Source organism: Pristiophorus japonicus, chromosome 14, assembly GCF_044704955.1.
Source record: "Pristiophorus japonicus isolate sPriJap1 chromosome 14, sPriJap1.hap1, whole genome shotgun sequence".
In the NCBI taxonomy this organism is placed as follows: domain Eukaryota; kingdom Metazoa; phylum Chordata; class Chondrichthyes; family Pristiophoridae; genus Pristiophorus; species Pristiophorus japonicus.
The window spans coordinates 156,861,374-156,887,528 of record NC_091990.1 but is presented as its reverse complement, the minus strand read 5'-3'; the positions used below and the strand labels follow the sequence as shown (position 1 = coordinate 156,887,528).

Here is a 26,155-nt window from a genome sequence, read left to right as displayed (position 1 = left end):
TGATTCTATTATTTCTGACTCATCAGATAGTTTTGATACACCAGTAGCAAATCCTACATCCAATGTACTGGAAACAAATCCAAGAGAAAATCAAAATTTAAGTCTGAGTCCGAGTCCAGCAAACAAACAGTCTGAAGTTAGAGAGAGTTCAATTGGAAATCAAGGGCATCCCTTGGAGGAAAACTTTCCTCGGGATCAGCCTCGAATGAGTTTAAATTCAGCACCATGTTTGGAAGGTTCTGTCGAGAGCGAAGGTATTCTCTTCGAAACAGAAAACAATTGGTTAAGCTTGATTTGTAAATATGGCAAAATAAGTCCATATCTTTTGTTATGTATAAACCATGCAAGTTATGTATGATGATTGTTTGTTATAATTACTACTTCATTAAGGAGGGAGAAATGTAATGTCTGTAGCTCCACACTGTGGACTTCTGTGTTACTGCAGCCAGTGCTGCTAAAGGGACCAGGTCACCTGACTGGTGACTTCTGGAAGATTCTGCCATCTTAAGGCTATTTGTGCTGTGAGCTCCCTGAAAATATCACACAATGTCCTGTGTCATGTCATCATTTAGAACTGCAGTTTTTTTGCACTGTGCTTACACATGTTAATGTGTTTCAGGAACTGGAACCTTACATCCCAGTATCAAACCAAGCAATTCGCTCTTGTCTGTCGGGGGCTACAGTCTTGTTTTGGGTGAGTGTCTTTTTAGTTCCTCAAAACCAAACTCGTGTTAAAAGCGGTGAAGACCAAAGGGATAGTTTTGGTTCGGGGTTTCCACCCATTTTAGTGGTAATTCTTCCCATCCACCTACACCCCTTGCATTCCAGTGGCTTCAACTTCTCTCTGCCCTGTCCCGCTAAAACATGTTAATGTTACTTTATAATGTATTATGGGGTGAAATTGAAATGGGTAGGGTGCACAACTGGCTGAATTTCATTTTCCGGCTGTTACACAACATGCCCGATATTCCGTTCTATTGAAGTCCACGGAACCGAATAGTGGGTGAAGTGTTTTAACAGGCGGTTGGAGCGATACTGCCTGTTTCGCGCTGCACCCTTACCCACTTTCCCCCCCCTCACCATCTCTCTTGATTTAATTTGCTGAGTAACAGTGCACAGCCAATTTATCGTGGTGTCAATGCTCATTATATCATCATCCTCATCATAGGCAGTCCCTCGGGGTTGAGGATGACTTGCTTCCACACTAAAAATGAGTACTCAGGTGACTGATGAACTCATTTTAAATGGTGGAAGATGCCTGTGCATGAATTCTTTTAACGTGGGGTGGCCGATGTACACCAGCCACCACACGGGCTTGACGGAGCAAGGTCTTGGTCCAGTGGCAAGGGGATCCAAGACGACTGGAGACCAGGCTCCACTGCATGTGCCAATATGAACACACAAACTCAAACATACTCCTCCTGTCCTCCTTCCTTCCTCCTTCCCACAGGACCTCTCTCTACATGGAATTCATAGCATGCAATGTGAGCTTCGTGACCTCACTGCCTCGCTATTGGCCCGTGCTGCGCCTTCCCTTGGTCTTGGCCACAATGCTCCGCCTCTGGGCTCCGACCTCTATGCCCCTCCGTGCCTCGTCCGTCCTCTCCTCACCCGTCCCGACCTCCGCTCCTCGCCCGTCGCAACCTCTGGATTTCGCCCGTCTCAACCTCCGCATTGTTGATTCTGCTGCTATGGTGGCTAGCTTTTTTTGATTTTCCCACAGCTCCAGCCTCATGCTCCAAACTGCTCCTCTGACTATCCCGTGAAGTATGGCTTTGTTTATATATAAAATTACATTGAAAACCTTCAGTTACTGGCAGCTATTTTCAAAATCATGAGGGGTCTAGATAGAGAGAAACTGTTCCCATTGGCGGAAGGGTCTAGAACCAGAGGTCACAGATTTAAGGTGATTGGCAGAAGAACTAAAGGCGACATGAGGAAAAACTTTTTTACACAACGAGTGGTTAGGATCTGGAATGCACTGCCTGAAAGGGTGGTGGAGGCAGACTCAATTGTGGCTTTCAAAAGGGAATTGGATAAGTACCTGAAGGAAAACAATTTGCAGGGCTACAGGACAAGGGCAGGGAAGTGGGACTAGCTGAAGTGCTGTTGCAGAGAGCCGGCACTGGGCCAAATAGCCTCCTTCTGTGCTGTAACCATTCTATGATTCTATTTGATTATTTTTGAAAGGGCTTCAGGTGGCATGTTTGATATGGTGTTTCTACACCACAACATATGCTATAATTACTTTTACTAAGTAAATCCCCCAGATAAGGGAGGAGAATACAGGCACTTAACAAAATTGTAGGCTTAAGCTGTTCAGTGCAGCATTTAAGTTATGTGCTTATGTCCTGGAGTGAGGTGTGAACCTACAACTTTCTGACCCAGCGAAGCTCAAATTTGGGAGTGTGCAACGCACTGAAGTTGCTCTCAGCGCAGTAAGGGACTGCACTGAGAGTGGCTGCTATGATTCAGCTTTCCATTCAGTGAGTTAAACTGTGCTATCATTGTTTATCTTTCCGCTTAGATCTTTTTAATCCTGATCTGTATCATTGCGGTCATTGTATACCGCCTCTCGATGTACGCCTCCTTTGCCAAGATCACTGTGAATATGAAGGAGGTTAAGTACATCGGCACATTGCTTACACCCCAGATGGTAACATCTGTCACAGCCTCCATACTGAACTTCATCGTCATCATGATCCTGAACTACTTCTACGAGAGGGTGGCAATCTGGATCACGGACCTTGGTAACACTTTCCTTATGCCATATTTCTCTACAAGAATATGTGTCTTATGCTTTACTATCATGTTCACCTTTTTATACACAATGTTCTAATGACTTAATTTACAATGTTAAAGGTCACTTTTTAGTGCTGCAGGTTGCTATGCCACATGTCAATTTGCAACATCAAATTCTGATTGGTCTCCTTGGAGGATGGGACACACCCAACAGTTTCTCTGGAAAGTGTGATTAGATCCTCCCTGCCTACGAAATCAATTACTTTGCAAAGTTTAATTCGAACCAAAAAAAATTTAGAAGCTCTTTATCTGAATGCACGCAGCATTCGTAACAAAATAGATGAGTTGACGGCACAAATAGATACAAATGGGTATGATCTGCTAGCCATTCCAGAGACATGGTTGCAAGGTAACCAAGGCTGGCAACTAAATATTATGGGGTATTTGACAATTCGGAAGGACAGACAGAAAGGAAAAGGAGGTAGGGTAGCACTGTTAATAAATGATGAAATCAGCGAGTTAGTGAGAAATGATATTTGCTCAGAAGATCACGATATTGAATCGGTTTGGATGGAGATAAGGGGAAAAAGTCGCTGGTGGGCGTAGACTCTAGGCCCCCTAACAGTAGCTACACTGTTGGATGGAGTATAAATCAAGAAATAATGGAGGCTTGTAAAAAAAGGAACGGCAATAACCATGGGCTATTTTAACCTTCATGTTAATTGGACAAAGCAAATTAGCCAGGGTAGCCTTGAGGAAGAGTTCATAGAGTGTATCCGGGATAGTTTCCTTGCACAGTACATTGCGGAACCAACCAGGGAGCAGGCTATCTTAGATTTGGTACTGTGTAATGAGACAGGATTAATAAACGATCTCCTGGTAAAGAATCCTTTAGAAATAAGTGACTATAACATGGTTGAATTTCAAATTCAGTTGGAGGGTAAGAAAATTGGATCTCAAACCAGTTAGCTTAAATAAAGGCGACTACAAAGGTATGAAGGCAGAGCTGGCTAAAGTGGACTGGGAAAATAGATTAAAGTGTGGGACGGTTGATGAGCAGTGGCAGACGTTTAAGGAGATATTTCATAACTCTCAACAAAAATATATCCCAATGAGAAGGAAAGACTATAATAGAAGGGATAACCATCCGTGGCTAACTAAGGAAATAAGGGATGGTATCAAATTGAAAATAAGGGCATACAATGTGGCGGAGGCCAGAGGATTGGGAAACTTTTAAAAGCCAGCAAAGAACGACTTTAAAAAAAAATAGAGCGGGAAGATAGATTATGAAAGTAAACTAACACAAAATATAAAAACAGATAGCAAAAGTTTCTACAGGTACATAAAAAGAAAGAGTGGCTAAAGTAAATGTTGGTCCCCCAGAGGATGAGACTGGAGAATTAATAATGGGGAATGGGGAAATGGCAGAGACTTTGAACAAATATTTTGTATCGGTCTTCACAGTAGAAGACACTAAAAACATCCCAATAGTGGATAATCAAGGGGCTATAGGGAGGAAGGAACTTAATGCAATCACTATCACTAAAGAAGTAGTACTTGGTAAAATAATGGAACTAAAGACAGACAAGTGCCTTGGACCTGATGGCTTGCATCCTAGTGTCTTAAAAGAAGTGGCTGCCGAGATAGTGGATGCATTGGTTGTAATCTACCAAAATTCCCTGGATTCTGGGGAGGTCTCAGCAGCTGGGAAAACCACAAATATAATGCCCCTATTTAAAAAAGGAGGCAGACAGAAAACAGGAAACTATAGACCAATTAGCCTAACATCTGACATTGGGAAAATGCTGGAGTCCATTATTCAGGAAGCAATAACGGGACATTTGGAAAAGCATAATACAGTCAAGCAGAGTCAGCATGGTTTTATGAAAGGGAAATCATGTTTGACAAATTTGCTGGTGTTCTTTGCGGATATAACGAGCAGGATGAATAAGGGGGAACCAGTGGATGTGGTGTATTTGGATTTCCAGAAGGTGTTTGATAAGCTGCCACATAAAAGGTTACTGCACAAGATAAAAGTTCACGGGGTTGGGGGTAATATATTAGCTTGGATAGAGGATTGACTAACTAACAGAAAACAGAGTTGGGATAAATTGGTCATTTTCCGGTTGGCAAACAGTAACTAATGGGATGCCGCAGGGATCGGTGCTGGTGCTGTAACTATTTAGAATCTATATTCATGACTTGGATGAAGGGACCGAGTGTAAAGTAGCCAAGTTTGCTGATAATACAAAGATGGGTGGGAAAGCAAATTGTGAGGAGAACACAACAATCTGCAAATGGATATAGACAGGCTAAGTGAGTGGGCAAAAAATTGGCAGATAGAGCATAACATGGGAAACTGTGAGGTTATCCACTTTGGCAGATAAAAGAGAAAAGCAAATTCTTATTTAAAAGGAGAAATTTTGCAAAGTGCTGCAGTACAATGTTACCTGGGGTACTTGTGCATGAAACACAAAAGGTTTGCATGCAGGCACAGCAACTAATCAGAAATGTTGGCCTTTATTGTAAGGAGAATAGAGTACAAAAAGCAGAGAAGTCCTGCTACAATTGTACAGGACATTGGTGAGGCCACACCTAGAGTATTGTCTGCAGTTTTGGTCTCCCTATTTAAGGAAGGATATCCTTACATTGGAGGCTATTCAGAGAAGGTTCACTAGGTTGATTCCGGAGATGAGGGGGTTAACTTATGAAGATAGGTGGGCCTATACTCATTGGAGTTCAGAAGAATGAGAGGTGATCTTATCGAAACATATAAAATAATGAGGGGGCGCGACAAGGTGGATGCAGAGAGCATATTTCCACTCATAGGGGAAACTAAAACTAGGTGGTATATTCTCAGAATAAGGGGCCGCCCATTTAAAACTGAGATGAGGAGGAATTTCTCTGGAATTCTCTGCCCCAGAGAGCTGTGGAGGCTGGGTCATTGAATATATTTAAGGTGGAGATACAGATTTTTGAGCGATATGGGAATAAAGGGTTATGGGGAGCGGGCAGGGAAGTGGAGTTGAAGCCAAGATCAGATCAGCCATGATCTTATTGAATGGCGGAGCAGGCTCGAAGGGTCAAATGGCCTACTCCTGCTCCTAATCCTTATGTTCTTATGAACCATTCTGATTGGTGACTGCAGACAGAACAGAGTTCTCTTGGGGCAGACGGGGCTCACCCTCACGGGTTAAGTCTGTCTTCCCCCCCGCCCCCACCAAACAAGGTCCTGCCTCCAGCGCCCAAGTTCCTGATCTTTTCTCTTTTCCCCCCCCCTCCCCCCCCCCCCCCCCTCCACCTGGATTCCTGACCTTATTCCCCAACAAGTTCCTGACCTTCCCCCACCCACCCCATAGATGATGCATTGTGCGTGTGCCACGGTTTATTCGGTATGAAATGAATAGTGACAGTTCGCCGACAAATCAAGCAGGTCTAGGTGGACGAGAGGGAGAACCTGAGTCTGCTGCTAGGCCACTTCAAAGGGTAGTTAAGATTCAACCATGTGATGTGGGACTGGAGTTAGACTGGGTAAGGTGGGCAGAATCCTTCCCTAAAGAACATTCTTCTTCTTTTGTATGGTAGTAGCAAAACAAATGTCAATATTTAAGTCAGATATCCAGGCCAAAGCTTCTGGTGTAACAGCGTGGATATCTTGTAGGCTGCCTCTGAGGGCAGTGCTCAATGATGTGCTCTAGGGTCTGATTCGTAGCTGCACAGTCACATGATGGGGATGCTTTAATCTTCCATCTATCGAGAAGATGGCAGCATCTACCATGACCGGTTCTGAGGCGGTTGATGATTGTCCACTGTTTTCGAGAAAGGCTTGATCCTTCAAGTTATAAGGAATCCATTCCATATGTCACAGTTCCTCCAAGCATTTTGCCATCGGTCATCCAGGCTGAGGGGAGATCGCTGAAGGGCTTCGGTGACAGTCCAGAAAGGCCTTCTAGATTTGAAATGGGTTGGCGGTAGGTTGTTCAAGTTGGCCTGCATCAGCATGTCTTTGCTGGTGTAGTGATTGTATTGTAAAGGACATTAAGGAACAGAATTGGATTTTTACGACTGGTCAGTTTCCAGATTTTTTTCGACTAAATTTCAAATCTCAAACTGCCATGATGGGATTTGAACTGGATTATTATTCTCAGCCTCTAGATTACTAATCCAGTAATATAACCATACCCACTGTACCCATATATGAAAATAGCCTCTATGATTGCACATTAAATGTTAGTGTTGGTGTGATATATTCTTCCGATATCACTAACAAACACACTACACAAGATGGCTCTAATACAGAAATCTGTCATCATGTGACTTCCACATGACCCTTTTATTGTATTTACATTTGTAGTTGCACTACCAGAGTAGTCCACTAGGTAGAACAGTAGTCCACTAGGGGAAGTTCTATTACACTTCTCCCTCCATTAATGAAGTAATCATAACAAAATAATCATCATACATAATTTGCATGTTATACACAACAAAAGATATAGACTTATTTTGCCATATTTACAAATCAAACTCAACCTCTGGTTTTCTGTATCGAAGACGATACCTTCGCTCCCCAATAGAACTTACCAAACTTGTTGTAAAACTTAGACTCATTCTAGGCTGAGGCTGAGGAGAGTTTTTCTCCAAGGGCAACCCTTGATCCACATTTGGACTCAATACAACTTCAGACTGTTTGTCTGTCTGACTCGGACTCTGACTTAAATTCTGACTTTCTCGTGGACTTGTTTCTAGTACATCTGATGTAGGATATGCTACTGGTACTCTACTTGTAATAAGACTATCTGATTCATCAGAAATAATCGAATCATTCAAACTTTCAACTCCTTCCGAATTTGTAGGTAAAATATGATCAATGTGAACAAACCTAACCTTTCCACGATCAAAAATCTTGACCAAATATCTGTGAGGGCCACATATCTTCACCACGCTTCCTGGTAACCACTTTAACCATTTATGATGATGGTTCTTCACTCTAACCTTCTGATTCAATTTCACACTTCTCTCTCTCACTCTACCTCTATCATGATTCTTTTTCTGTCTTAATTGTTTCTCTTCTGATTGTGCCAGGTTTGGCATTAACAAAGAGAACCTGGTTCGTGGCTGTCATTTGAGAAACAACTCTGCTAGTGTTCTACCAATAGTTGTATGAGGAGTATTATGATAAGTAATTAGAAAATTTGTCAATTTGTGATCTAACGACAACTGCCAATTCCTTGGATTTGAATCCAATATTTGCTTGATGAGGGCACGTTTTACAATATGTACTGTGCGCTCTGCTGTGCACCATTTGAAGCAGGGTGGTACAGTGGAACCTTGGTATGTTTCGCACCATTTCTGCTCATAAACTATGCACATTCTTCTGAATATAATTGCGGCCCATTATCAGAAACAGTTTTTTCTGATTGCTTCATTTTTCATCCCTTGAACAAACTGGTCATGCAATGCTCGGTCCTGAAAGTTTCCAAAATGACAGTGAATGAATAGCTTTTTTTAAAGCTACCATGTACTTACTGATACCCTTGTCATTGAATTGATCTCTTCTTATAGGATAACTTTCAGCAAGAATCACCGTCAGTGGCGCGTCCCTTGGCTTCACAGGATCTAGCACATTTTTCAGGGTTTCATACACCTTCGGTCCAGCTTCAGACAAGAATATAGCCTATTTCCTTTCTAAAATCACCCAGTTATAATTTTCATCATTGGGGACTTTTGACGATACAATTTACGGTGAAAAACATTTCTAGCCAATCCATGTATGCTCCAAACGTCTGTCGTGATGGAACTCACCCAAGCAGCCAATTATTCCCATAGGCACTGCCATCTGGACTCTGGCAGTTCAGCGAAGCGTGCTTGAAATTTACCTTGGATTTTTAGCTGCTACAACACAAAGAACCTCTCAAAGTCTCTCTGGTTGGCTGTATTATCTACCAACAAAAATTTCAGCGAGGGAATATATTTATCCCATCCTCATTCGCCAATGTGATATATTCTTATGGCATCACTAAGAAACACACTATACAAGATGGCTCCAATACAGAAACTGCCATCTTGTGACTTTTCCACATTTGAAGGACAGAGGAAACAAGCAGGAAAAAAGGGTAAAAAAACAAATGTAAAATTCTTTGTCTAAATGTATGTAGCATTCGTACCAAAAATAGATGAGTTGACAGCACAGATAGATACAAATGGATCTAATCTGATAGCCATTACAGAGACATGGTTGTAAGGTGACCAGGACAGGGAACTAAATATTTAGTGGTATTTGACAATTTGAAAGGACAGACAGAAAGGAAAAGGAGGAGTGGTAGCTCTGTTGATAAAGGATGGGATCAATGCAATAGTGAGAAACGATATTGGCTCAAATAATCAGGATGTTGAAACAGTTTGAGTGGAGATGAGGAATAATAAAGGGAAAAAGTCAATGGTGGGAGTAGTCTATAGGCCCCCTAACAATACCAACTCTGTTAGTTGGAGCATAAACCAAGAAATAGTGAGGGCTTGTCAAAAGGGAACAGCAATAATCATGGGTGATTTTAACCTCTATTGATTGGACAAATCAAATTGGTCAGGGTAGCCTTGAGGAAGAGTTCATAGGGATGGGTTCTTTGAGCAGTATGTAACGGAACCAACCAGGGGGCAGACTATCTTAGATCTGGTCCTGTGTAATGAGACAGGATTAATAAACAATCTCCTAGTAAAGGATTCCCTTGGAATGTGTGATCATGACATGGTTGAATTTCAAATTCAGATGGAGGGTGAGAAAGTTGGATCTCTAACTAGTGTACGAAGCTTAAATAAAGGAGACTATGAAGGTATCAAGGCAGAGTTGGCTAAAGTTGACTGGCAAAATAGATTATAGTATAGGACAGTTGATGAACAGTGGCATACATTTAAGAATATATTTCATAACTCTCAAGAAAAATATATTCCAGTGAGGAGGAAAGGGTGTAAAAGAAGGGATAGTCATCCACGGCTAACTAAAGAAATAAAGGATGGTATCCAATTAAAAACAAGGGCATACAATGTGGCCAAAACTAGTGGGAGGACAGAAGCTTGGGAAGATTTTAAAAGCCAGCAAAGAATGACTAAAAAAATAATTAAGAAAGGGAAGATAGACTTTGAAAGTAAACTAGCACGAAATATAAAAACAGATGGAAAGAGTTTCTACAGCTATATAAAACGGAAAAGAATGGCTAAAGTAAATGTTGCTCCCTTAGAGGACGAAACCGGGGAATTAGTAATGGGGAACATGGAGATGGCAGAAACTCTGAACAAATATTTTACGGTAGAGGACACTAAAAAATATCCCAACAGTGAATAGTCAAGGGGCTATGGGGGGGGGGGGGGGGGGGAGGAACTTACCACAATCACAATCACTAAGGAGGTGGTACTCAGTAAGATAATGGGACTAAAGGCAGATAAATCCCCTGGACCGGATGGCTTGCATCCTCGGGTCTTAAGAGAAGTAGCGGCAGGGATAGTGGATGCATTGGTTGTAATTTACCAAAATTCCCTGGATTCTGGGGAGGTCCCAGCAGATTGGAAAACTGCAAATAATGCCCCTATTCAAAAAAGGAGGCAGACAAAAGCAGGAAACTATAAACCAGTTAGCCTAACATCTCACATTTGGGAAAATGTTGGAATCCATTATTAAAGAAACAGTAACAGGACATTTGGAAAAGCATAATTCAGTCAGGCAGAGTCAGCATGGATTTATGAAGGGGAAGTCATGTTTGACAAATTTGCTGGAATTCTTTGAGGATGTAACGAGCAGGGTGGATAAAGGGGAACCAGTAGAACAGGTGTATTTGGACTTCGAGAAGGCATTTGACAAGGTGCCACATAAAAGATTACTGCATAAGGTAAAAGTTCACAGGGTTGGGGGTAATATATTTGCATGGATAGAGGATTGGTTAACTAACAGAAAACAGAGAGTCGCAATAAATGGTTCATTCTCGGGTTGGCAAACAGTAACTAGTGGGGTGCCTCAGGGATCAGTGATGGGACCCCAACTATTTACAATCTATATTAACGATTTGGATGAAGGGACCGAGTGTAACATAGCCAAGTTTGCTGAAGATACAAAGATGGGAAGGAAAGCAATGTGTTTGGAGAACACAAGAAACCTGCAAAAGGACATAGACAGGCTAAGTGACTGGGCAAAAATTTGGCAGATGGAGTATAATGTTGGAAAGAGTGAGGTCATGCACTTTGGCAGAAAAAAAATAAAAAATAAAGAAAAATTGCAAAGTGCTGCAGTATAGCGGGGCCTGGGGATCCTTGTGCATGAAACACAAAAGCTTAGTATGCAGGTACAGCAAGTGGTCAGGAAGACCAATGGAATCTTGGCCTTTATTGCAAAGGGAATGGAATATAAAAGCAGGGAAGTCTTGCTACAGTTATACAGGGTGTTGGTGAGGCCACACCTGGAATACTGCGTACAGTTTTGGTTTCCATATTTAAGAAAGCATATACTTGCTTTGGAAGCAGTTCAAAGAAGGTTCACGAGGTTGATTCCGGAGATGAGGAGGTTGACTTATGAGGAAAGGTTGAGTAGGTTGGGCCTCTAATTGGAATGCAGAAGAATAAGAGGTGATCTTATCGAAACGTATAAGATTATGAGGAGGTTTGACAAGGTGGATGCAGCGAGGATGTTTCCACTGATGGGGGAGACTAGAACTAGGGGGCATAATCTTAGAATAAGGGGCCGACCATTTAAAACTGAGATGAGGAGAACTGAGGGTTGTATATCTGTGGAATTTGTTGCCTCAGATTGCTGTGGAAGCTGAGTCATTGAATAAATTTAAGACAGAAATAGACAGCTTCTTAATCGATAAGGGAATAAGGGTTATCGGGAGCGGGCAGGGAAGTGGACCTGCGTCCATGATCAGATCAGCCATGATCTTATTAAATGGCGGAGCAGGTTCGAGGGGCTGTATGGTCTACTCCTGCTCCTATTTCTTGGGCTAGACTTTCCACTTCACATCGCCCATATATTGCGCAAAATGACCTTTTATCGTCCATTTTGACAAAAAAGTGGAAATTCAGGCTGGAACATTGCTGGAAAATTTTCCCCCAACTTTTGGCTCACATCGCCGAGCTGATCGCTGAGGTGATTGCCTGCACATCGCCCAGTGCAACTTTCGGCACATCGCCGGGCTGGTCGCTGAGGTGATTGCCTGCACATCGCCCAGTGCAACTATCGGCACATCGCCGGGCTGGTCGCTGAGGTGATTGCCTGCACATCGCCCATTGCAACTATCGGCACATCGCCGGGCTGATCGCTGAGGTGATTGCCTGCACATCGCCCAGTGCAACTTTCGGCACATCGCCGGGCTGATCACTTGCCGACAACATTGCTGGGGAACAGTTGCTTTCCCGGGCTTTCCTCACAGAACTGGGCACTATGGATGCCATTTTGAATATCGGAGGAAGGGAGAAGACTGCTAAAACAAGAGTGCTTAGTAATTTGTGAGTTATTAAGTGTAATTTACAGATATAGCTACTAAAATTTAAAGTTATATTTTTTAAATTATAATTATATTTTCATTTATTTTCATAGAAAGGGCATTTATATAAACAATGAAATTAATAGTGATTAAAGTGATGGGGCTGCATCTTCTCTGCCATTACTTGTAAATGCAGAACTGCTAGCATCTGAGCTTGAGTTAAGTGAAGGGTTTCCTGAAGGGGTCAATCGTAGAGAGCGCAGACTAATGCATGGACGTAAGAGGAGACTTTACAGCCAAAGAGCTTACAAGGAAAAGCAATCTTACCTCAACTTGTCTGATAACACGTGCCTTTGGAGGTTGCGCTTCCAAAAGGAGGTCATCGATGAAATTTGTCAGCTCATCAAGGGGGATCTGCAGCCTGCCAGCACCATCAGGACCGCACTGTCCGTTGAGGTAAAGGTTACTGTGGCACTATCCTTCTATGCATCGGGCTCCTTTCAGGCTTCAGCTGGAAACATCTGTGGTATCTCTCAGCACGCCACACACTGCTCCTTTCGACAGGTGACTGAAGCCCTTTACGCTCGCAGGATGGACTTTATAAGCTTCCCTATGACCAGGGAGGCACAAACCAGGAGGGCTTTGGGGTTCTCAAGAATAGCAAACTTCCCCAAGGTGCAGGGAGCAATAGACTGCATGCACATTGCCCTGAAATCACCTTTACAGAATGCGGAGGTGTTTCGTAACCGAAAAGGATTTCACTCGCTGAATATGCAGCTCGTTGTCGACCACAACCAAATTATCATGGCAGTTAATGCTAATTTTCCAGGCAGCACCATGATGCACACATCCTGCGTGAGAGTGCTGTCTCTGACCGGTTTGTCAATCAGCCACAAGGTCACGGTTGCATGCTGGAGGATAAAGTATATGGCCTTGCCAGTTGACTCCTGATCCTCCTGCGTAATCCTGTTACTGAAGCCGAGAAGCGTTACAACGAAAGCCACATTGCTACACGCAACATCGTCAAAGACAATTGGAGTCCTAAAGCTTGGACTCAGATGCTTGGACCTGCTGACCAGGTCACTGAGTTTATTGTGGTGAATTGTGTCATGTATGTATGCTTAGGGTTACTAGACACTAGGTGGCGCCACTGTTGGAGGTCATTGGGCTGTACGCATGTGTGTGTGGCCCAGGTATAAAAGGCAAGCCATCATGTAATGTAATCACTTTGGGCCCTAATAAAGCAGGGCCAGGATTGTACCCGAGTTAGTTTAGAGTATTCAGTCCATCGAGTTATTGCATACATAACATGTTGCATGTTACATAACCTGGCTATAAGGAGAGGACAACATTTGCCAGACGGGGCTGCCGGTCCACCTCGAAGGATTGGAGGCGGAAGAGGTAGATGACGAGAAGCAGCAGGAGGAGGCTGATGAGCACCTCAGGGAGGACATTCCCCCACGCCCACCCGCAAGAGTGGAAAAACCCTGTGGGAGTTACATGGCTGCAAAACTGTTGCGTCAGCAGCTCATAAATGAACTTCCATTGTGGACAGTCAGAATTACAGTTAAGGTTATCGCAAAACAACATTTGCGTTGAGTTACGTTAAATCCTTGCCCGATTTGGTCGCCAATTGTTTACGTTAATTTCTTATTACGCTATTATAAGAAAATGCACAACAATTGTAAATTGTAATATGTAATAAAAAATGTTTACTCAAACAAAATTTAAACTTGAACTACAACAAGAGCAAACCCAACAACTCACCCAACCACTCACCCTCCCCACCTGCCCAATTTGGTCCCCGGTTGGCACCAAGATGTCGCGGGCGTGCAACTGCCAACAGCAAGACTTCCTGCTGCAGTGGGGGACCTGCTGGTGCAATCGCCTGTTGGGGGGGTGTAGGAGGGGAAGGCGAAGCATGGGGGATCGCCTTTCGAGTCAGAAGGAATTGCGTCGCGGCATGTTCAGGTGCAGCGCCGTGTCCCACCAACAATGCATGCCGCAAGGCACTGGTGGCGGCGGTCTGCTGACGCATCTCCTTCAGTGTCTGTTGTGACACCCAGGAGAAGGCCTCCGTGAAGGCCACAAATGCCTGGAGATGGTCACGACTTACCGCGATGGTCTCCTCGCACAGTTGAGCCAAACCATCCATGTGGTCGGCCAGGGTAGGCGTGTGCTCTGCTCGCTGACGCAACCTCCGCGGGGTCTGCGAGGGCACTAATGCTCGCCTTGACGTCGACTGTTGCATGCCGCTTGGTCCCGCTGCTGCTTCTGTCGAAGATGCCGACGTAATGGCCGCAGGTGGCACAGGTGATTCATGCTGAGGCAGAGGGATGCTAGGGGCATCCTCCTCGCTTTACACTTCCTTCTCCTGCTCCTCCTCCTCGTCAGGCTCAGTGGTGTCATCCTCCTCCTCCGCCCCACCCGTGGTGAGGACCACCTGCAACGGTGCAGGTGCAGGTTCAGGTCTGCATATTGGTGTTGTGGGACCTGCAAAACACAATTTAGCTTATTGAGCTTATTAGAACAGAAAGGTACATATTCTTGCGCTGCGCTGGCATACGAAGGAGGAGCATCGCTGCTACAATAAATGAGACCAATAGACATTACATAACAATGCATCATATGATAGTACATTTGGTAGTACATCTATGCGAAATTGAGTAACACAGAGGAGGCAGAATTACTCTGAAATAGACAGATTGATTAAGAGGACCATACATTTGTATATTGTAATTAAATGACGTTACATTACTTTAACACTGCCGGACACATTACTCACGTGACACATCAGAGGGCGCTGCAGAATCACAGGAGGTGGCCGCTCGACTGTGGCTCCCAATCAGAGCTGCAGCATGCTCCTCGATGTCACTTAAAGGCTGTAAGGCAGCAGGGCCTCTCCCGTGCACCTCTGCTGGGCACGGTTGTTCAATATCTTCCTCTGCAAAAGTTGCAAAGTGCATAGCATAAGCTCTATGGTATGTGTACTATCATGGAAAGACATTTTAACAGTTATAACAAATATCGGGGATAGGAGCTAATGATTGACACAAACATATCTCTCTAATACAATCTCCATTGAGGTCTGCCATGTCAGGAGCTAAAGTACAAAAGTGTCACACTGTGTACAAAATATATTTCAATGCAGGAGATTTAATATTAAAATTATAATTACAATGTTCATCAATACAGTGTAAAATCTGTACTTTTGCTGAGGCAACCAGGCTGTTCCAATGCTTGCGGCATTGGTCTGACCCCCTCGCCTCGTTGGACGCTGCAGAGACAATGTCTGAGATCTCCATCCATATTTTACGGTACACCCAGGGGTGGGAGTTTCCCACTGTCACCCCGGGTTAACTCGCCCCACCTTGCATAAACCTCCTGAACGAGGGCCTCGTTTGCCTCATCCGAAAAAGGTTTGACCCTTTTGCGAGTCCCCTCCACACTCTCAGACGAGGATGACATCTTTAGAATATTGTAGAATATAATTTCAGTATTTACGTTTTTAAAATTTTGTTCTGAAGTTTTAAAATTTTATCGACTGGCTTTTACTTCTGTCCGTTTTGGATTTTTAGTCACTTTTCTATCTTTCTACTCTCTCACTCAGCCCACTGCTTTCTTTCTGCTCCTTCTAGCTTGCGCTCTCTCTTCCCCACCACAAATGGCCTTCTGCGCATGTGTGAATGACCTCTGACCTCTAGAAATCCGGGAAAGGCTGTCAACCGGAAAAAAAATCGTATGCGCAGAAGGCCATTGCTAGGGAAGCTTTTGACTTCCACATCGTTGGGCGCACGTCACATTGCTGACCTTTTGCATCGCCCATTTCACATCGCTGGCCTGTCGCCAAGTGGAAAATTGCGATCCAAAAAACGGGCGATGTTCCAGCAATTGGTAAGGCTGAGACATCGAACATTGCTGGAACATTGCCTATTTTTGGGGCGATAGACACCAAAGTGAAAACCTTTTTATTGTATTTACATCAGGAATTGCACTACCACAGTAGTCCACTAGGTGGAGCAGTAGTCCACTAGGGGGAGCTCTATTACACTTGGTTCAGTGGTAGCTCTCTCTCTTTTAACTTAGAAGATTGTCGATTCAAGTCTCATTTGAGAGACTTCTGCCTGGAACTTTCTCGGGGCGCCTCGTGCTGTAACATTGGCGGCAATGCGCATAAATGAGGTTTCCACCGAAGTTACGGCAGTGAAGGGGAGGAGGCCCGAGGAAATTCTTGGCATTGAGCATATGATCCAAGGTGACACTTCAGTGGGCTGACAGCTTTTTTCTTTCTGGGGATATCCAGCTCCACTTTCAGGCCAGGAGTTTCCTCGGAGCAGCTGTGCTCCGTCACATGCGCCAACGGGATTTCTGCCGCTCATTGTGGCGGAGCGGGAGCAGTTCCGAGAAAATTCCCGGCCCGGTGTTAGCTGGACTCTCTTACTTACCCCTTTGCCTCTCAACTACACATCTTCCACTGCCACGGTGCAGCCTGACTTAGTCCAAATAATGTGGAGTGTGGCGCGTGTGTATGTGTGTGTGTGTGTGTGGAGGGGGTGGTGGTGTATGTCCTGTGTTTAATGGGGACTACGTTTACATTTCTGAGCCAATCGGGTGGTTGAATTACGGTGTGGGATACCGGTAATGAATGCATTTTGTATGGCATTCCTCTGTCTGCAATTTTTGCAAAGGACATCGATTTCTTTAAAGTAAAGTAAGCAACTGGAGTGAGTGTTCTGAAGTTGAGATGAAGGCAAAGCGTTCGGGCTGAGCAGAAGATGCTTTCTCAACCATTTACCACATCAGTCATCCTTGTGGTTGCAGAGGTTGGAATTTAGTGCCAATTTTGCCAAACTGTGAGCAGTTTGGTACTGTGGGCCTGCACCAGTGTGACCTCAGGTGAAACTGCCCAAAGCCGATTGACGTAGGGTCGTCCCAGAAGAAGGAAGCTTTTGTGCTGTCAGACTCGGGTTAGGTTTGAACCCCCCGGTACTAGAAATGGAAGTTTACTGGCCCCGCTTCACTCCTTCATTGACTGCTTAAAGATCGCAAACATGTAGCAAACAATACTTGTACTGGTATAAAACTGCTTTTCCCCAATGCAACTCTCACTGCGATGCACTTTTTGTACCATTGCCCAACAGCACCGATCACAGACTGTTTTCTGTACAAATACTTACAAAATATTACACTTTAAGTCAAGTGGGTATATGGAGTTAGGTTACAGCTCAGCCATGATCTTATTGAATGGCGGAACAGGCTCGGGAGCCTAAATGGCCTATGTTCCTATACCTATAAGATCACTGAGGTGTCGTCACAACTCTTCCATGTAATAACCACACTTTGTTTTTTTTTGATTCACCAGAGATCCCCAGAACTCACTTTGAGTACGAGAACCGATTGACCATGAAAATGTTCCTCTTCCAGTTTGTTAACTACTACTCCTCCTGCATCTACGTCGCCTTCTTCAAGGGCAAGTTTATCGGTCACCCCGGAGATTACAACTATCTGTTTGGGACATGGAGAAATGAAGAGGTAGGTCATTTGAACAGACAACAACTTGCATTTATATAGTGCCTTTAAATGTAGTAAGACATCCCAAAGCAATGTTCTCATTAAGCTGCGTGGCCGCGCAGCACTCCGAAGGTCCCGCCCTGCCAACTTTTAACTGGAAAAACGGCGCAGGCGTGGTATTTTGACTGAGCCGCGCAGCCTGTTAAAGGTGCTGCAAACAGATTACAGGGAACATTAGTCCCAAGGCACGTCGCAGGAGCGATTATCAAACAAAATTTGACAACATAAGGAGATCTTAGGAAAGGTGACCAAAGGCTTGGTAGGTTTTAAGAAAGAAAGACATATTTATATAGCACCTTTCACGGCCACCGGATGTCTCAAAGTGTTTCCAGCCAATTAAGTACAGGTTGAAACCTCTCTTATCCGGAACCCTCGGGACCTGGCCTATTCTGGATAAGGGATTTTTCCGGACAAGGGGTGGTCACGTTAAATTGGATGGTACAGGTATTGAGCAAGGGGATATTGGGCTGGTTGGCTTGGGGCTGGGAGTGTGGCAGAGAGATCGTGGCAGGGGGCAGTAGATGGCGGGCTCAGGCCAGCAAGTGCAGGAGTCGGCAGCAAGGAAGGACTTGAATTTGTTCATGTCGGAGTTCTGCACATGCGCCACCCGGTGGCCGGGAATGGTTCCGGAACAGGGGTGGTTCCAGATAAGGGAGGTTCAACCTGTACTTGTGGTGTGTAGTCACTGCTTGTAATGTTGTAAGGAGTGTCTTAAAGGAGGAGAGGCGCAGAGAAGAACATAAGAAATAGGAGCAGGAGTAGGTCATTTGGCCCATCGAGCCTGCTCGGCCATTTAATAAGATCATGGTTGGTCTGATCTTGGGCTCAGCTCCCCTTCCCTGCCCGCTCCCCATAAGTTTAGGGAGGGGATTCCAGAACTTGGGGCCTAGATAGCTGAAATCACGGTCAGCAATGGTGGAGCGATTAAAATTGGCGTTATGCAAGAGGCCAGAATTGGAGGAGTGCAGATATCTCGGAGGATTTTAGGGCTGGAGGAGGTTACAGAGATAGGGAAGGGCGAAGCCATGGAGGGATTTGAAAACGAGGAGGAGAATTTTAAACAGTTAGGACAGATGACAGGGAGAAGCAGGCAGTGGGTCCAGGACTTACTGAAACATTACTTTTACCCCAAAGTCTTTGCTGAAATGAATTATATGAATCAGTTAATTTTCTGAAACACTTCTGCAAAAATTGTTATTTTAAAGTCATTTGGTTGTAAATTATAATACCTATATAGAAAAATGTAAAGTTTGTTGAATTTAAACTGCTTTATATCTGCTGATCAGAATACTTGGTTCCTTGAATGTGTTAACTGTTAGTCCATTGTTGGTGCTGATTTTCATCTTAATGCCTTGTCTATAGGCCCGCTAACTAGCTACACTGTTGGATGGAGTATAAATCAAGAGATAATGGAGGCTTGTAAAAAAGGAATGGCAATAATCATGGGTGATTTTAACGTTCATACTGATTGGACAAAGCACATTGGCCAGGGTAGCCTTGAGGAAGAGTTCATGAAGTGTATCCGAGATAGTTTTGGAACCAACCAGGGAGCAGGCTATCTTAGATCTGGTACTGTGTAGTGAGACAGGATTAGTAAATGAACTCCTAGTAAAGGATCCTCTAGGAATGAGTGACCAAAGCATGGTTGAATTTCAAATTCAGGTGGAGGGTGAGAAAGTTGGATCTCTAACCAGTGTCCGAAGCTTAAATAAAGGAGACTACAAAGGTATGAAGGCAGAGTTTGCTAAAGTGGACTGGGAAAATAGATTAAAGTGTGGGACAGTTGATGAGCATTGGCAGACATTTAAGGAACTATTTCAGAACTCTCAACAAAAATATATCCCAATGAGAAGGAAAGACTGTAAGAGAAGGGATAACCATCCGTGGCTATCTAAGGAAATAAGGAATGGTATCAGATTGAAAACAAGGGCATATAATGTGACCAAGACTTGTGGGAGGCCAGAAGATTGGGACACTTTTAAAAGCCAGCAAAGAACAACTAAAAAAAATAATAAACAGAGGGAAGATAGATTATGAAAGTAAACTAGCACAAAATATAAAAACAGATAGCAAAAGTTTCTACAGGTACATAAAAAGGAAAAGAATGGCTAAAGTAAATGTTGGTCCCTTAGATGAGACTGGGGAATTAATAATGGGGAGCAGGGAAATGGCAGAGACTTTGAACACAGATTTTGGATCAGTCTTCACGGTAGAATACACTAAAAACATCCCAATAATGGATAATCAAGGGGCTATAGGGAGGGAGGAGCTTAATACGATCGCTAAAGAAGTAGTACTCAGTAAAATAATGGGACTAAAGGCAGACAAGTTCCCCTGGACCTGATGGCTTACATCCTAGGGTCTTAAAAGAAATGGCCTGAGTCCGTTATTCAGGAAGCAGTAACAGGACATTTGGAAAAGCATAATTCAATCAAGCAGAGTCAGCATGATTTTATGAAAGGGAAATCATGTTTGACAAATTTGCTGATGTTCTTTGCGGATGTAACGAGCAGGGTGGATCAGGGGGAACCAGTGGATGTAGTGTATTTGGATTTCCAGAAGGCATTCAATAAGGTTACTGCGCAAGATAAAACCTCACAGGGTTGGGGGTAATATATTAGCATGGATAGAGGATTGGCTAACTAACAGAAAACAGAGAGTCGGGATAAATGGGTCATTTTCCGGTTGGCAAACAGTGACTAGTGGGGTGCCACAGGGATCGGTGCTGGGCCTCAACTATTTACAATCTATATTAATAACTTAGATGAAGGGACCGAGTGTAATGTAGCCAAGTTTGCTGATGATACAAAGATGGGTGGGAAAGCAAATTGTGAGGACACAAACAATCTGCTAAGTGAGTGGGTAAAAATTTGGCAGATGGTGTATGATGTAGGAAAATGTGAGGTTATCCACTTTGGCAGAAAAATAGAAAAGCAAATTATAATTTAAGCGGAGAAAAATTGCAAAGTGCTGGAGTACAGAGGGACCTGGGGATCCTTGTGCATGAAACACAAAAAGTTAGTATGCAGGTATAGCAGGTAATCAGGAAGGCAAATGGAATGTTGGCCTTTATTGCAAGGGGGATAGAGTATAAAAGCAGAGAAGTCCTGCTACAACTGTACAGGGTATTGGTGAGGCCACACCTGGAGGACTGCTTGTAGTTTTGGTCTCCGTATTTAAGGAAGGATATACTTGCTTTGGAGGCTGTTCCGAGAAGGTTCACTAGTTGATTCCAGAGATGAGGGGGTTGACTTATGAAGATAGGTTGGGTATATACTCATTGGAGTTCAGAAGAATGAGAGGTGATCTTCGGAAAACATACAAGATAATGAGGGTTGGACAAGTTGCATGCAGAAAGTATGGGCCCAAGTTTCAACCGATCCTTAGAAGGTGCGCCGAGTTTCTGGAATTAAAAGCATGCTTAATCCTTACCGCGGTATTCTCGACGTTCATCAGGCCTCAATCGGACTCAGCGCAGCGGGGGGCGGAGCTATGGACGTGCTGTGTCAACACAGCCGGTGGGGCTAGGGCCCAGCGTGTCTGAGTGCTGACAGTTGCGCATGCGTGTTGGAGCGTGCGCACATGCGCAATGGCTCACAAACATTGGCAATCGGCCATCTTTAAAAGTGGCCTCTAGCCCCTGGCCCGAAAGGGTAGGTGAAGTAGGAACTTTAAAAATTTGTAATTTTTTGATTTATTTATTATTTATTATTGATGATGGTTCTTTATTGTTAAATGTGAAGTGTTTAATGCTTTGGAAAATCCTCTAACTTCACTCCACCCCCCGCCCCCCCCCCCCCAATCTCTTGCTACCTGCGCTCATTTCTTAAGTCTACACAAGGTTTTTCTGAGCATGCAAAAGTGGACACATACGCTGGCCTAATTTGTTTGGAGTAACTTTTCGCTGTCTAAACTTGCTTAAATGGCCAAAACAGGCGTAAGTGGCTGGTAATGCCCCCTTTTGAAAAAAAAAACTGAACTAAAAAGAAACTGAACTAACTCACTGAAACTGGAGCAAACTAAATGTGGAAAATTGCGATTTTTAAGATACTCCAAAAAAAAAATTAGTTGCTCCAAAAAAATAGGAGCTACTCCTGTCGAAACTTGGGCGCAAAATTTCCACTCATGGGGAAACTAAAACTACGGGACATAGTCTCAGAATAAGGGTTTGGCCAGTTAAAACTGAGATGAGGAGGAATTTCTTCTCTGAGTGTTGTAAATCTGTGGAATTCTCTGCCCCAGAGAGCTGTGGAGGCTGGGTCATTGAATATATTTAAGGCGGAGATAGATCGATTTCTGAGCGATAATGGAATAAAGGGCTAGACTTTCCACTTCACATCGTTGGCCTAGTGCCCATATATCACCCAAAACGGCCTTTTATCGCCCATTTTGTCCAAAAAGTAGAAATTCAGGCTGGAACATTGCCGGAAAATTATTCCCCCAACTTTCGGCTCACATCGCCCAGCTGATCGCTGAGGTGATCGCCCAGTGCAACTTTCGGCACATAGCCGGGCTGATCGCTCGGCAAGAACATCGCTGCAGAATAGTTCCTTTTCCCGGGCTTTCCTTACATAACTGGGCACTATGGATGCCATTTTGAATATCGGAAAGTAAGGGAGAAGGCTGCTAAAACAAGAGTGCTTACTAATTTTTCAGTTATTAAGTGTATTTTACAGATATATCCACTCAAATTTAAACTTATATTTATTATTTTATTTTAATAGAAAGGTCAGTTTAGTAGCATAAAGGGCATTTATATCAACAGTGAAAGTAATAGCAGTCGTAATGGGGGCTGCAGCTTCTCTGCCATTACTTATAAGTGCAGAACTGCTGGCACCTGAGCTTGAGTTAAGCGAAGGATTTAGTGAAGGGGTCAATCGCAGAGGTCGCAGACTAACGCATGGTACGTAGGAGGAGACTTTACAGCCAAAGAGCTTACAAGGATAAGCAATCTTACCTCAACTTGATTGATAACACATTCGGAGGTTGCGCTTCTGAAAGGAGGCCATCGATGAGATATGTCAGCTCATCAAGGGGGATCTGCAGCCTACCAGCACCATCAGGACTGCACTGTCCATTGAGGTAAAGGTTACTGTGGCACCATCCTATGCATCGGGCTCCTTTCAGGCTTCAGTTGGCGACATCTGTGATATCTCTCAGCACGCCACACGCTGCTCCATTCGACAGGTGACTCAAGCCCTTTACGCTCGCAGGATGGACTTTATAAGCTTCCCTATGACAAGGGAGGCACAGATCGGGAGGGCTTTGGGTTTCTCGTGGATAGCAAACTTCCCCCAGGTGCAGGGAGCAATAGACTGCACACACATCACCCTGAAATCACCTTTTACAGAATCCGGAGGTGTTTCGTAACTGATAGGGATTTCACTCGCTGAATATGCAGCTCGTCGACCACAACCAAATTATCATGGCAGTTAATGCTAATTTTCCAGGCAGCATCCATGATGCACACTTCTTCCGGCATGAGAGTGCTGTCTCTGACCTGTTTGACAGTCAGCCACAAGGTCATAGTTGGATGCTGGGAGATAAAGTATATGGTCTTGCCAGCTGGCTCATGACCCCCCTGCGTAATCCTGTTACTGAAGCCGAGAAGCGTTACAACGAAAGCTACATAGCTACAAGACAATTGGATTCCTAAAGCAGCGCTTCAGATGCTTGGACCACTCTGGAGGCAGCCTAGAGTACCAGGTCACTGAGTTTATTGTGGTGTGTTGCATGTTACATAACCTAGCTTTAAGGAGAGGACAACATTTGCCAGATGGGGCTGCCAGTCCATCTCAAGAAGGATTGGAAGCGGAAGAGGTAGACGATGAGGAGTAGGAGGAGGCTGATGAGCAACTCTGGGAGGACATTCAACCTGGCGATGAACCCATGCCTCCCACGCCCTCTGGCAAGACTGGCAAAACCCCGTGGGAGTTACATGGTTGCAAAACTGTTGCATCAGCAGCTCATAAATGAACGCTGTGCATGGACTTACATTGTGGCCAATCAGAGTTACGGTTATCGCAAAACAACGGTGCGTTTGCGTTGAGTTTCGTTACATCCTTGCCCGGTCTGGTCGGCCATTGTTTACATTAATATGTTATTACGTTACTATAAGAAAATGCACAATAATTGTAACTTGTAAAATGTAATAAAAAATGTTTACTCAAACAAAATTTATATTTTAACAACAACAACCCAAACAGCCCAACCACCCACCCACCCAGTCACCCATACTCACCCACCCTCCCACCCAACCTCCCCAAACCACACCCCAACAGTAAACAGTAACAGCAACAATAATTAACATTAACATTAACAATATCAATAACAATTAACATAAGAACATGTCTTCACCTGCGGCCATGTTTCCCTCCAGATCCTCTGCCACCCTGTATTTTAATCCCACCCACCCAATTTGGTCCCCGGTTGGCCCTGAGACATCACGGGCATGCAACTGGCAACGGCAAGACTTCCTGCCGTGGTGGAGCAACCACCTGTTGGGGGGAGGGGGGAAGGGGGTGTAGGAGGGGAAGGCGAAGTGTGGGGATCGCCTTCCGAGTCAGAAGGAATTGCTTCCTCCTGACCCGCTTGTGTGCTGGCGTTTGCAATCTGCGGCATCACGGCACGTTCAGGTGCAGCGCCGTGTCCCGCCAACAATGCATGCCGCAGGGCATTGGTGTCAGTGGTCTGCTCATGCATCTCCTCGAGCATCTGCTCTAACACCCTGGAGTAGTCCTCCATGAAGGCCACAAACGCCTGGAGATGGTCGCGACTTATTGCGACGGTCTCCTCGTACAGTTGAGCCAAGCCATCCATGTGATCGGCCAGCGTAGGCGTGTGCTCTACTCGCTGACACGACCTCCATGGGGTCTGCGAGGGCACTAATGCTCACCTTGGCGTCGCCAGCTGCACGCCGCTTGGTCCCGCTGCTTCTTCCATCGAAGATGTCGATATAATGGCCGCAAGTCACACAGGTGAATTGAGCAGAGGCAGAGGGATACGAGAAACATCCTCCTCCTCCCCATCTGTGGTGAGGACCACCTGCAATGGTTCAGGTTCAGGTTTGCGGATTGGTGTTGTGGGACCTGCAAAGCACAATTTAGCTATTGAGCTTATTAGAACAGAAGGGTACACATTCTTGTGCTGCGCTAGTATACGAAGGAGGAGCATCATTACTACAATAAATGAGACCAAGAGATGTCATATAACAATGCATCATATGTTAGTACATATGGTAGTACATCTATGCGGAATTGAGTAATGCAGAGAGTGTGGAGGCAGGATTAGTGTGAGATAGTCAGATTGATGAAGAGGACCGTGCATTCGTATATTGTAATGAAATCACATTACACCAGAGCCGCAGCACGCTCCACGATTCCACTTAGTGGCTGTAAGGCAGCAGGACCCCTCCCGTGCACCTCTGCTGTGCCCTGTTGTTCGATATCTCCCTCTGCAAAAGTTGCAAAATGCATGGCATAAGTTCTATGGTATTGGTACTGTTATGTATCTAACCTTTTGTAACCTGCATGATACATGACCACCAGAGGGCCCACCTGTTGGAATCCCAAGGGATCCCAACATCCCTTGGGAGCACAGTATATAAGCAAGCCACCCATAAGGTACTTGCGCTCTGGAATCTTATTAAAGGAGCTAAGGTCACACTTGCTCATTATACACAGTACTCAGACTCACCCTTTATTATGAGTGTAACAATTGGCGACGAGGTAAAGAACAACCGCGCGAAAATGCAAAGAACTGTTGGCACCCTGGAGAAGTTCTCCGAAGGGGACAATTGGGAGGCCTTTGTGGAGAGGCTCGACCAATACTTCGTGGCCAACGAACTGGAAGGGGACGAGAACGCTACCAAACGAAGGGCGATCCTCCTAACTGTCTGTGGGGCAACAACCTATGGCCTCATGAAGAATCTCCTGGCCCAGCAAAACCAAAAGAGAAATCCTATGAAGAATTGTGTATGCTGGTCCGGAAGCACCTAAATCCTAAGGAAAGCATTTTGATGGCAAGATATCGGTTCTACACGTGTCAACGATCGGAAGGCCAAGAAGTGGTGAGCTACGTCACCAAAGTAAGGCGCCTCGCAGGACATTGAGTTTGAGGGATTCCTAGAACAAATGCTCAGAGACTTTTTTGTATTGGGCATTGGACATGAGACAATCCTTTGCAAACTATTGACTGTAGAAACTCCGAATCTAAGTAAAGCCATAACGATAGCCCAGGCATTTATGTCCATCAGCGACAACACCAAGCAGATTTTGCAGAACAAAGAAGTTTCGGCCAGTACTGTGCACAAAGTAACGCCGATTTTGAGCAGAAATGTACATGGCAGAACGTACACGCCGGCTGCTGTGGCCCGACCT

At 44.5% G+C, this 26,155-nt stretch overlaps 1 protein-coding gene across 8 annotated transcripts in view; it reads left to right on the top strand.

Annotated features, from left to right (window-relative positions):
• The window catches only part of ano5a (anoctamin 5a), a 263,256-nt gene that overhangs the window by 222,116 nt on the left and 14,985 nt on the right, over positions 1 to 26,155 (top strand). For all 8 annotated transcript variants that reach the window (XM_070899713.1, XM_070899709.1, XM_070899714.1 and 5 more), the window contains 3 exons: positions 620 to 694; positions 2,528 to 2,750; positions 17,569 to 17,738. In XM_070899713.1, the coding sequence (XP_070755814.1) occupies positions 620 to 694; positions 2,528 to 2,750; positions 17,569 to 17,738 (468 nt within the window). The remainder of the gene's footprint in view (positions 1 to 619; positions 695 to 2,527; positions 2,751 to 17,568; positions 17,739 to 26,155) is intronic.